The sequence below is a fragment of the Pinus tabuliformis genome, chromosome 9 (assembly GCF_031772625.1).
Source record: "Pinus tabuliformis cultivar Carrire ecotype Pingquan chromosome 9, CPIR1, whole genome shotgun sequence".
NCBI classification, from domain to species: Eukaryota; Viridiplantae; Streptophyta; class Pinopsida; order Pinales; family Pinaceae; genus Pinus; species Pinus tabuliformis.
In genome coordinates, this window is record NC_142307.1 from 769,835,736 (window position 1) to 769,847,361 (window position 11,626).

Sequence of the window (11,626 nt, forward strand, 5' to 3'; positions counted from 1 at the left end):
ACTCCCATTTATGACAGTTGCTTTGAATTCAAAGTAAAAACTTGAATGCATCTAATTTATGGTGTTTAATTTTTTAATATACTTGTCAAATACAATGTTAGGCCCCTATACTACTAGTGTAACCCCTTATTGTTATTAGTACAACCCACTTATTATATTGATGTACCCATGTAGTGCCCATATTGTTACTATTGTGCCACATAGAAGCCCACTATTGTTATTATGGTGCCCTTACATTATTATTGTTATGTAGGCTCTGATTATGTTATGACCCCTTAGACTCCTATATATAGAGACGGGGTATTTTCATTTGAATCATCCAAGAATTGTTCATTTATGTAATGTAAAGGAGGTTGCCCCCTCGAAGAGGCTGAATTCTAAGGCGTTGACCTATCTTTTCTATCTTTTCTTGAGCTGGTTTCATAACATTTGGTATCAGAGCTTTGGATTCTAGGGTTTCGCTGCTCCAAACAGGTCATCGTGGAATTTTCGCTATAACTTTTTTTCTGTTACGTTTCAAAAGTTGCAAAAAAACCCATTTGAGAAGAAATCGTGCTGAACCTTGGGTCCGAATTTCAGAGCTTTTCGCGCGATATTTGCGGAGATATGATTTGAGGAATTTGGTCTTTTTGCAGACTCCTGAATTACATTCAAAAAAGGTGACCTGGGGAAAATCGTCATATCTTTCTCTCTGGGGATCGGATTGAAATTTCGTAAGAAGGTACATAAAGAGCATGGACTTTAGTTTCTTGTATGAATTTTTCAGATCCAAAGGTCAAAACAGTGACTCGTGGCACGTCGTACAAGTTCGCTCTACTGAACCAGTCTATAATCAAGTCACTGTGGGAGATTTCGCATAACTCTTCCTTGGAGAATCCAATTTGGATCAGACTGGTGGCATTGGAAAGAGGACATAGAGGGCTACCACAGATCACAATTTCAGAACTTAAAGATCCAAAAGGACAGAGTTACAGTCGTTTCAAGATCGAGCTCCTAAAATCGAGATAAAGCAAGATGAGGAAGTTTGATGGCAAGGATCCGGTAAATTGGATACTTCAGATGGAGCAATATTTTGATCTACATGGTGTACCATTGTTACAAAAGGTATGCATTGCATCTTCATATTTAGAACCAGATCACTTTTTAAGGTATAAAGGGCTTTGTTCTCGTAAAAAACTTGTTACGTGGTCAATTTTCACGGAGGAAATGATAGCACATTATGAGGATACAAGGAGCAACACCTTCTTTAGAGCAACACCACGACAATTGGAAATAGTAAAAGGGCTTTGTTACATATTGGAAAGTAAAATTATGGAAACAAGGAAGTCTACCCCTCACAACTATAAAGACGGAAGTGTTGTTTCTCCTAGCCTTCCACTACCTACAAGGGTTACACCACAACAATTGGAAGAAAAAAGAGAAAAAGGGCTTTGTTACAATTGTGATAGCAAATGCACTAAAGGTCATAAGTGTGCTGAGAAGAAATTATTTTACATAGATTATGAAGACGAGGAAGAAAAGGATCAAGAAACATCAAAAGAAGAGGATATATGCCAGGACCCCACCCTAGAGAAAGAAGAAATGAATCCAACCATATCTTGTAATTCATTGTTCGAAATTACCACTCCTCAAACTATCAAGATAGAAGGACGTATCAAGAAGAAAAAGGTGCAAGAAGTGAAAGATCACATCGAGAAAGAAGAAATGAATCCAGCCATAGCTTGTAATTCATTGGTTGAAATTACCACTCCTCAAACTATCAAGATAGAAGGACATATCAAGAAGAAAAATGTTCAAGAAGTGAAAGATCACATCGAGCATCAAGAAATGAATCTGACCATATCTTGTAAAAGATTGGAAGGAATTACCACTCCCCAAACTCTAGAGATAAAAGGACATATCAAGAAGAAAAAGGTTCAAGGAATGAAATATCACATCGAGCATCAACAACAAGTTCTCCAACTTTTAAAGGATAATTCCACTTCGGTGCAAAATCAAACGAAACAACAGGTAGATCAACATCATAGTGAAAAATGTTTTGATGTAGGTGATTGGGTATTTTTACTACTACATCTCAAGCAAGCTATTTATGAGAAGGAAATGTTGGCAATACTACATGCACTTAGAAAATGGCGACCTTACTGAATGGGAAGACTCTTCAAGGATGAGGATGTGGAAGCATTGTTTTGTGCTATTTCTATTATCCAACCAGATTGGATAAATGAAGCAAGGGATGAATGGAAAAAGGACGAAGAAGTATGGCCACTTATTTCAAAAGATCCCAATTCAAACAATATTGCCAGAAATTGAAGAGGAAGGAAAAATCATATTGGAACCTGGAGCAGTCACAGAAACAAGAACCCGACAACTATGAAATCAATCAATTTCAGAGTATCTCATCAAGTGGAAGAATTTACCCACTGAAGATTCCACATGGGAGGACAAGAATTTTATACAGAAGCATTAAGAACTACTCAAGCGTTGAGGACAACGCTTTTTGAAGGAGAGGGTCATGTTAGACCCCTATACTACTAGTGTAACCCCTTATTGTTATTAGTACAACCCACTTATTATATTGATGTACCCATGTAGTGCCCATATTGTTACTATTGTGCCACATAGAAGCCCACTATTGTTATTATGGTGCCCTTACATTATTATTGTTATGTAGGCTCTGATTATGTTATGACCCCTTAGACTCCTATATATAGAGAGGAGGTCTTTTCATTTGAATCATCCAAGAATTGTTCATTTATGTAATGTAAAGGAGGTTGCCCCCTCGAAGAGGCTGAATTCTAAGGCGTTGATCTATCTTTTCTATCTTTTCTTGAGCTGGTTTCATAACATACAAGTTGTACCGACAAATACATGCTACAACCGGTGGAAATTGTTAAGATGTTTAACTTCGTAAACACAATCAATTGTTTATCTATTTATAATTATATATTTTATTAATATTTTAATTTTTTTACTGATAATTTATTTTATTTCTTGTTTATGTATTTGGAAAATAAAATAGAAGGGCAACACGACAACAATGATGTAGTAAATAAGCCCTAACTGTTAGTTCTATTGGTCGAGTCCCCTGCTAGTCGGTTGGCCCTGTTAGGAAAGAGGGTTCTATTCTTAGGGTTTGCCCAGGTCGAGCTTCTATAAACAAGCTGAATGGCATGCCACCGGGTACATTATTATTAAAAAAATTAATTTTAATTTCAGATTTATTAAGTGTATAAAATTTCCCAAATTCAATAATGTTTAGAAGGTAGAAATTGAAAAAAATTGCTACTTGAAAATTTTCATGTTTTTAGAGCATTACTATTTAAAAAAGGTTAATTTAAAATTCAGATCTATTTTTTTTTTCTAAATAAGACTGAGCTAAATTATATTACAGCGAGAGCAAAATTACATCATCAGTATTACACCAGGGCCGCGGCCCTGTAAAACTGGTCCTGGGACCGACTGTAAACACGAGAGTATTCATACCAGGATTACAAAAGCTGGAACCAGAGTGACACTTATGTAGCCGACACATGGACTGAGACAACATAGACACATAGAGGACACCGACACCATAACAGAAGTAACAGATAACCGACACCATAACAAAGATGGACAGAAGTACAAAATGACTGAGTGCAGATACATATGTGGTCGCGAAGAGAGCTGACAGAGAGAAAATTCATGCAGAGAAACCTGGAGCGCGAACTAGTCTTCTTCCGTTGTCTGTGGCTCATCCTCCATCTTGCAACAGGGAGGCTGGAGAATAGCCTTACCCTTACCAGCATTGCGCTGCACAGGCTCGCTTGGACCAGCTCCAGGATCATGAACAGGCCTCAGCATATCAACGGCCGGAAATTCCATGTCCACAGTGGGGACAACCCCAGGAATCCGCGGAGGGTCAGCACGAGGAGCATCATCATCACCCCACGGATTTCGGCAATGCTCCACTGAAACAGTGACGAAGAAGGTAGAATTGGACAGAGTGCACGGTAGGCGGTATCTAACCATTGGATGCTCAGTATGCCCGCACTCCATTCTCTCCGGAGGATCCGCGACTCTTCCTCTGCCCGGAGGCCTTCCTCTTGGTCTTCTACCCTCAGAGGAATCTTCAATTGAGGAGGAGGGAGAAGGGGCTCTTCCACTGTAACTGCCCCGCCTACTGGTGCCCCGTTGCCGTTCACGCTGCATTCTGAAAGTGAGCGGATGTCGAGCGTGCACACACAGGTTGTCCCCCTGAACCAGACGCCCAATCCCCCAGCCAGACTGCGGATGGAAGGTTTGCAGCACCGCCAATCTACCAGGTTCACGACCAAACTGCCTGGAAGCTTTCCAATTGCCCCAGTCTATGGCTCCTGAACCATCGCAGTCGCTCTCAGAGCCTGACGGAGAGCCGAAACAGTGAGCCTCCGCCACTTCCTTCAAGACCAGAACAGGTGCAGACGAGAAATGCGGGAGAATGTCCGAGAGCCTTCGGCTATGAAGAGCCATGGTTAGCTTCTCAATGCACGCAGTAAATGGCGAGGGGACATCTCTGCAACAAGATCTAACTGCCCTCCTTGAATGCTGCATGCCGGAGTGGTTAAGGCATGTCCTTTGGGTGTACGTGGCTTGTCCGGGCGGACACCTGCCCTGCTGACAAGCCATGGGCCCTGTATAGCTAACAACCACCCGCATCCGGGGGGGAAAGATCCTTTTGCACCAAGGTGATGCAGTCTTTTTTGAGGTGTTCATCTTCGACTATGTCCAAGGATCCTGAGAAGAAGGTTGATGAGTGAGAAACTCCTTGGTTGGCTAGTCTATCGGCGACTTGATTTGTTGTTCTTCGCACATGCTGAAAGGATAGGCTATGTGGATTTGTAAGCTTTGCTGCCAAGGCTTCCAACCTGCTCAAAAGTCTCCAGCTGGTTGCAACTTTGTCCGCAGCTGTTCCTGCTTGGATTTTCTTGGCTGCATTGATAAGGATCAGAGAATCGCCTTCAACCTCTAGTGGAAAGAAGTGAAGTTGCTCAGCGATACAGATCCCCTGCCAAAGTCCTTCCATTTCCGCTACATTATTAGTGTCTTTGCCAAGAGAGCCATAATAGATGTGCATGGGAGCGCCTGTATGACTTCGGATGATTCCTCCATAGCCAGCTGGACCAGGATTACCCTTTGCTGCTCCGTCAAAGTTGAGCTTGAAAGAGTTAAGAGCTGGTAGGGACCATGAGGACGGTGAGGTGGGGCTGCTAGGGGGACGCGTGATGACCTTTGCAAAGGCTGAAGGGTCAAGATTCCAAGCTTTTAATATGTCCCTTTCCTGCTGCCCTTCTGGCATATCAGTGTCGTACCAGGTTTTGATGGCTAAGGTTTCCTGGATATTTCTTTTATAGATAAGCCACAGAGCATCTATTGTCCGGGAGGTGTTGTTGAAGATACGAGAGTTACGCTCCTTCCAGAGAAGCCAGTACAGAAAACCAGGAATGAGATCCCATAATGTATTGAGGAATTGGCTTTGGAACGGGTTCTTGCTCCATTTCCTGAGATTGTCCGTTATATCCTCGCCTCTTGGTGCTGCTCTTTTGTTGCAGGATTCCACCCTCTCCCAGAGCTGCTTTGCAAGTGGACAGGACTCCATAAGATGGCTGATTGTCTCTGTTTGAAGATTGCAGTTTGGGCATCTAGAGGGCCCAATGAAACCTCGCTTTATCAAGTTATCCCAAGTAAGTATACGCCTTTTGCTGAGTAACCATAGGAAGGTTGAAATTTTGGGCCAAAGCCCTGAAAGCCATACTCGCGCCCATATTTGGTCTTGATTTTCTTGGTTGTCTGAGTAGCGCAGCTGATGTGCTTCTTTTGTGGTGAATGTGCCTTTGTGCTTATGACCCCATCTGAGCTTGTCCTGCTGGTTGGAGTGGCGTATTCTGCGTTGTGTGAGTTCCTGATCCAAGTCTGAGTATGGTTCTCCTTCCCAGTCCCTTTGCCAACTGTTTGCAAGTCTCCATGTTTGATAGCCTTGGTTCTGCGTTTGATGCCAGAATTGGTGCACGTGAATGAGGTTTGCTTGCTGCATATACGAATGCCAGAGTGGCATCTGGAATAGATTTGCAAGCTTGGGGAGTTGCTGCCATGAATCCTCCCAGAACTTAGCTGACGTGCCAGAGTGTATTTCCCAAAAACTATGTTCCTGTATGAATCGACTGTGTATCTTAGCAGCATTCCAGATTGGAGAGCCTTGGGCGCTGGAGTTGATTCTGATTAGATCTTGCCACTGACTTCCCATAGCATACTTTGCTTGCCATAAGCGGGCCCAAGGTGAGTGAGGCTTGGAGAGCCAGTTCCACCACATGCGGGCGCCCATAGTGTTGTTACTTTGAAGTGGATCTCGAAGCCCTAGTCCGCCCTCTGATTTGAGTTTACACACCTCTTTCCAATTCACAAGGGCCCATTTTCGATTTCTGCCCGTGGAGCCCCAGAGAAAGTTGCGCTGTAAGTTGCGAATGGCTTTGAGGACCCATTTTGGAGCTGCCAGAGTGGAGAAGAGGTACATCGGCATAGCTTGAAGGACAGACTTGATCAAGACCAATCTACCTGCCATGTTGAGAGCACGGAATGTCCACAAAGAGAGTTTTGACTCCAGCTTGTCAAGGAGAGATTGCCAGGAGGCATTTTTAATAGCCGACGCTGAGAGTGGCGCTCCAAGATATTTAGAAGGCAGATGGGAGATGGAGAATCCCAAGATTCTGGCTATATTTCTTTGAGTGGAGAGGGGGGTATTGAAAAAGAAAAGCTGTGACTTGGAGGCATTGATGGAGGTACCTGAAGCTTCGGAGTAGAGAGAGAGGAGCGATTTAAACATGGAGGCTTCTTTTGAGGATGGATGGCCAAATAACATGGTGTCGTCCACGAATTGTTGATGGGACAGCGGATTGAGACCATGAATTGAAATACCTTTAAGCTTGTGAGAGGCTATAGCTGCTTTGAGTAGTCTGCTGAGACCCTCAGCCATTAAAACAAAGATAAAGGGTGAGAGAGGATCCCCTTGTCTTATGCCACGGGAGGGCTTAAAGGGAGAAGAGGGAGATCCATTTAAGAGAACTGAAAAGCTAGGAGAGGTGATGAGACTCATGATCCACCTGGTCCATGTTGCATTAAATCCAAAGGCTAGAAGCATTTTTTGAATAAAATTCCAGCTAAGCTTATCAAAAGCTTTGGAGAGGTCAAGTTTTAGAATCATACCTGATTTTTTGAGGATCTTTAAAGAGTGTATGACCTCATTTGATAGTATGATCCCATCCATAATCTGTCGACCTTCCACATATCCTGTCTGTTCCGGAGATATGAGCAGGGGAAGGAGAGGTTTGAGCCTGTTTGCTATAACTTTTGAGATTAGCTTGTATATGACATTGCAGAGCGCGATAGGTCTGAAGTTTTCCGGCCTATTGGGTTCTTCACCTTTGGGAACCAGAGCTAGAAAGGTGGTATTGAGGGACGGGAGGATCCAATGCATACTTCGGGATTCTTCAACCAGGTTCCATACTTCATACTTGATGAGGTCCCAAAATTCGTGGAAAAAATTGGCTGTGAAGCCATCGGGACCTGGCGCTTTTCCGTCCTTGAATTGAGCCATGGCTTCTTCAATTTCTTGCAGGGTCGTGGGCTGGAGTAGTCTGTTGTTGTGATCCTCGGTTATAATGCTTGGAATGTGCTGCGTGATGGCCCGGATTGCTGCTTCCCTGTTCTCAATGGGCTCCGTTAAGATTTCCTTAAAATACCCTGTGAATTCCTTTTCCATGTTCTCATGCTCTTCAATTCTTTCGCCTTGTTGGTTGTTGATGAACGCTATATTATTATGCATTCGCCTTTGGATAGTGGTCTTGTGAAAGAATTTTGTGTTCTTCTCGCCTTCTTTGAGCCAGTTGATTCTCGATTTTTTCCGCCAGAGTATTTCTTCTTGCTTCCTGCGTTCTTCTATTTGGTTCCAAAGTTCCTGTTCCTGTTTTGCTTGTTCTTCTGTTCTGCCATGATGAATGAGATTTTGTTGGAGTTTACTCATTTGCTGCTCTAATTGAGAACGCTTCTCTTGAATGTTGCCAAAACTTGTGCGATTCCAGATTTTGAGGACATACTTCAGATTTTTTAGCTTTTGTTGGAATTGATACATTTTGGCACCCTGCGGCGGGATGTAGGCTGTCCAAGCATCACTGACTACTTTTCTGAAAGTGGCATTTGTGAGCCAGAACGCTTCAAATCTGAAGGGTCGGTTGCATTGATTGCCTGGTCTGGACCATTGTAACAAAATTGGCCAGTGATCGGATCCGCCATGAGGAAGGATGGAGGCATTGAAATCCCCTCCTAAATGGATTGCATTGTCAGAAAGAAAGAATCTGTCAAGGCGGGAGGCTATATGTTGAATACCTCTTCGTTTGTTAGTCCATGTGAAGATTCCATTCGAGGTAGGGATGTCCATAAGGTGATTGTTTCGAATGAAATCTTTGAGGCTTTCACTATCACTGTCGAGCCCAATTCGGCCTCCCTGTTTCTCTGTCATGGAAGTTATTATGTTGAAGTCGCCTCCCCCGATCCATAGCGGGAATTGTCTGTTTTCATTAAGAAGAGCAAGCATTTCCAGAAGTTCTATTTTTTGCTGAACAGATTGAGGAAAATAAACATTTGTGAGGTGACCATGTATGTTCGTGCCTACTAGGTGGAATGAAGCTTGAAGGAGATGGAGTGTGGCGTGGAAGTCATATAATGTGATGATCTGTGGGTTCCATAGAATAGCTAACCCACCTGAGGCTCCTGAGGCATCAACAGAGATAGCCCTGCTTCCTGCCCAAACTTTGCCACGGATTCGTTCAATAGCATCAGTGGTGCTTTTGGTTTCTTGCAAAAAAACTATGGTGGGTTTTTCTTGCTGAATCAGATGTTTGATCATTCTGTGTTTTGAGGGACTGTTGAGTCCTCTCACATTCCAGGATATTAACTTCATGTAAACTGTGATTTGGGTTTGTAGAACTTTGTCAACTTAGGGAATCGCCCTGATTCCATAAGTATTTCTCCCAATGCTATGGTGCGCTGGAGGTCTGTCTTTCGTCCCCTTTTCTTGAGATCCTTGAGTAACTTTTTTCCATCCCATAGACTGCCTCCTTGGATGCCCAGGCTTTTATTATGCTGCGCCTTGGCTAGGACTCCTTCCAGCTTGTCGATTTGCCAAGGTTGAATGGAGTTGAATTCTTTTTGTTTGCATGCCGCCTCAAGTGTAAAGATATCTAATCCATCGATGGTGACTTCCGTTTGGTCTTCTTCCATAACAGTAGTTTCACCTGGAACTTCTTCATCTGCTTCGTGCTGGAGCCTGATAGCTAGAGTAGCGTCTGTTTCCATATCTGCATCCGGCTGTTCATGATCCACTGAGGGTTGCTCTTTAGAGAACGAGAGGGGGCTGAAACGAGATATGGATTTACCTTTCTCCAAGGAGGGGCTGGGAGTGGGATTTATTGGGTCCGGGTCGGAGGATTGCGGGGGATTCAAATGAGGGAGGGAGGAAGATGGTACAGAGGGTTTGTGAGGGGATTCAGAGCTGGTATTATCATTTTTTTCATGCGTAGCGAGAACAGAGAATTTGTTCTGAAGGTTCTCTTTGAGAGGGTTTTCAATAACTGGCTGGCTCTTTTTGGTATGCCTGCGGCGGTTGGGGACTTTGATGAAACCTTCAGAGTCTATTTCGGAGACAGCAGCAGCTGCTTTGGACTGGGAATTTAAAGGACAGTCACGAAATAAATGGCCATGCTCATGACACTTACGGCAGCGGAAGGGAATATGTTCATAATCTAAAGGTTGAGACCATTCATAATCATCGTGATAGAGCTTTACCGTATCCGCGAGGGCGTTGGTCAGATGCATCTGGACGCAGATCCTAGCATATGAGGTGTACTTGCGAGTTTTTGTCTCTGCTGCGACTCGAATGAAGGTGCCCAGTTTGTTGCCTATGTCCGCCAGTGTTTCTTCTTTCCAGTATTCAGCAGGGAGGGAGTACATCCTGATCCAGACGGGTGCCCAACTGAAGTCCTCTTTGTCGGGGTTGAATCTGGGCTTCCATTCAGTGAGATAGAGGCCTGACGAGTTGAAGAAGTACGGCCCTCCTTCGAATATCCTCACTCTGTCCTCCACACAGTGGAATATAGCTGTAAAGAAGCCCTTTGGTCCTAGTTGCAGCGTTATTTGTCCCTTGGGCTTCCATTTTGAGGCTATCCAGCCTTGTAATGCTTTCTCCGTGGGCCAGAAGCCTAAAAATTTTCCTATGAGGGCATGATCTTGCATGTACTGGATTTCACCATTGATACGGTGGCTGGGCAAGTCCACCTTGATGGGTTCAACAGCCTTTGGGATACAAGTGGCTGAGGTTGCTTTAGGCTGGGTCGCCTTGGCTTTGTCATGGTTCTCTTTGTCAGCGTCATCGTCTTCTGTCGGGGCCGTATGGATCCTTGCCTCAGCTTTCCGATTGTCGCTATGTCCTGCATCAGGGCCAGCGTCAGAAGGGTGCAGAAAGGTATTGTCAGAATTCGCAGAGTGTTTTGGAGGGGGAGCAGAGCTCTCCCCTCCGCCCGCCATTTCCATTGCTATCGACCAGCAGGGGAGCGGCGGCAGTTGCAGGGTGAACAGTCAGGGGCGACGGCAGCAGGTTAGGGTTAGGTTGCAGAGTTCAAGAAATCGCATCAGAGCAATTGATTTTTTCTAAGTATTTCGTCCTCTCTCTTCTTTAAAATTCAGATCTATTAAGTGTATAGAAGAATTAAATTTCCCAAATTCAATAATTTTTAGAATGTAAAAATTGAAAAGATTTGCTACCTAAAAATTTTCATGTTTTTAGATATTTGATAAAAGGATAGATCTATGTTATTTTCTTTGATCTTTTTCTATTTGTGATAGATCTCAACTTTGTTTACACATACCATGTGTTAATTCTTTATTAGCTATAAATTTGTTTTTACATTTCTTTGAATATGAGCAATACACTCCAAAAATGTTTTAAGCATAATTTTTTTAAATTGTTTTATATAAATATGGGTTAACACTATGTTACTTTAACATTATGTTGAATGTCCATGGGATTTCTCTTCTCCTATTATTAATATTTTTGTTTGTTATTAATATTTATGTTTGATCTCTTGTTATTAATATTTATGTTTGATATTGATAGAATTTTTTAGTAATTAATTTTTTTAAATTTATATAATATAAATATTATTTTATTTGTTTTAATAAAATTCCATGGGATTGAAATTATGATTTTTCCTTAGGGAAAAATAAAATTCCATGAGATGCTATATTAAAATATAAAAGGCATGCCTGGACAACATAATTTGTTTTTATATATTTAGAATTGGCATTTTTGCAACAGTTTTATTGTACCCAAAGGTGCAATGTGGGATATGTGACCCTGTCCCTGCTTATTGTACCCAGAGGTGCATTGTAGGATATGTGACCTTGTCCATGATTATTGTACCCAGAGGTGCATTGTGGGATATGTGACCATGTCCAGGCTCAACGTGGGATTTGGGACCTTTTCCATGCTCAACGTAGACAAGTAAGCGAAATTGCTGAGAAGATTTTACATATCAAAACTACATGATTTTATATAAATTAA

At 42.7% G+C, this 11,626-nt stretch overlaps 1 protein-coding gene across 1 annotated transcript; it reads right to left on the bottom strand.

The window, feature by feature from the left end:
- Window positions 1–4,657: 4,657 nt before the first annotated feature.
- On the bottom strand, window positions 4,658–10,590 carry LOC149150997 (uncharacterized). The gene is made up of 3 exons (XM_089443024.1): window positions 9,017–10,590; window positions 7,524–8,930; window positions 4,658–6,965 (listed from the first exon to the last, which is right to left on the bottom strand). Exons 1-3 carry the CDS (start codon window positions 10,588–10,590, stop codon window positions 4,658–4,660), a joined length of 5,289 nt encoding a protein of 1,762 aa, XP_089299150.1.
- Window positions 10,591–11,626: the final 1,036 nt, after the last annotated feature.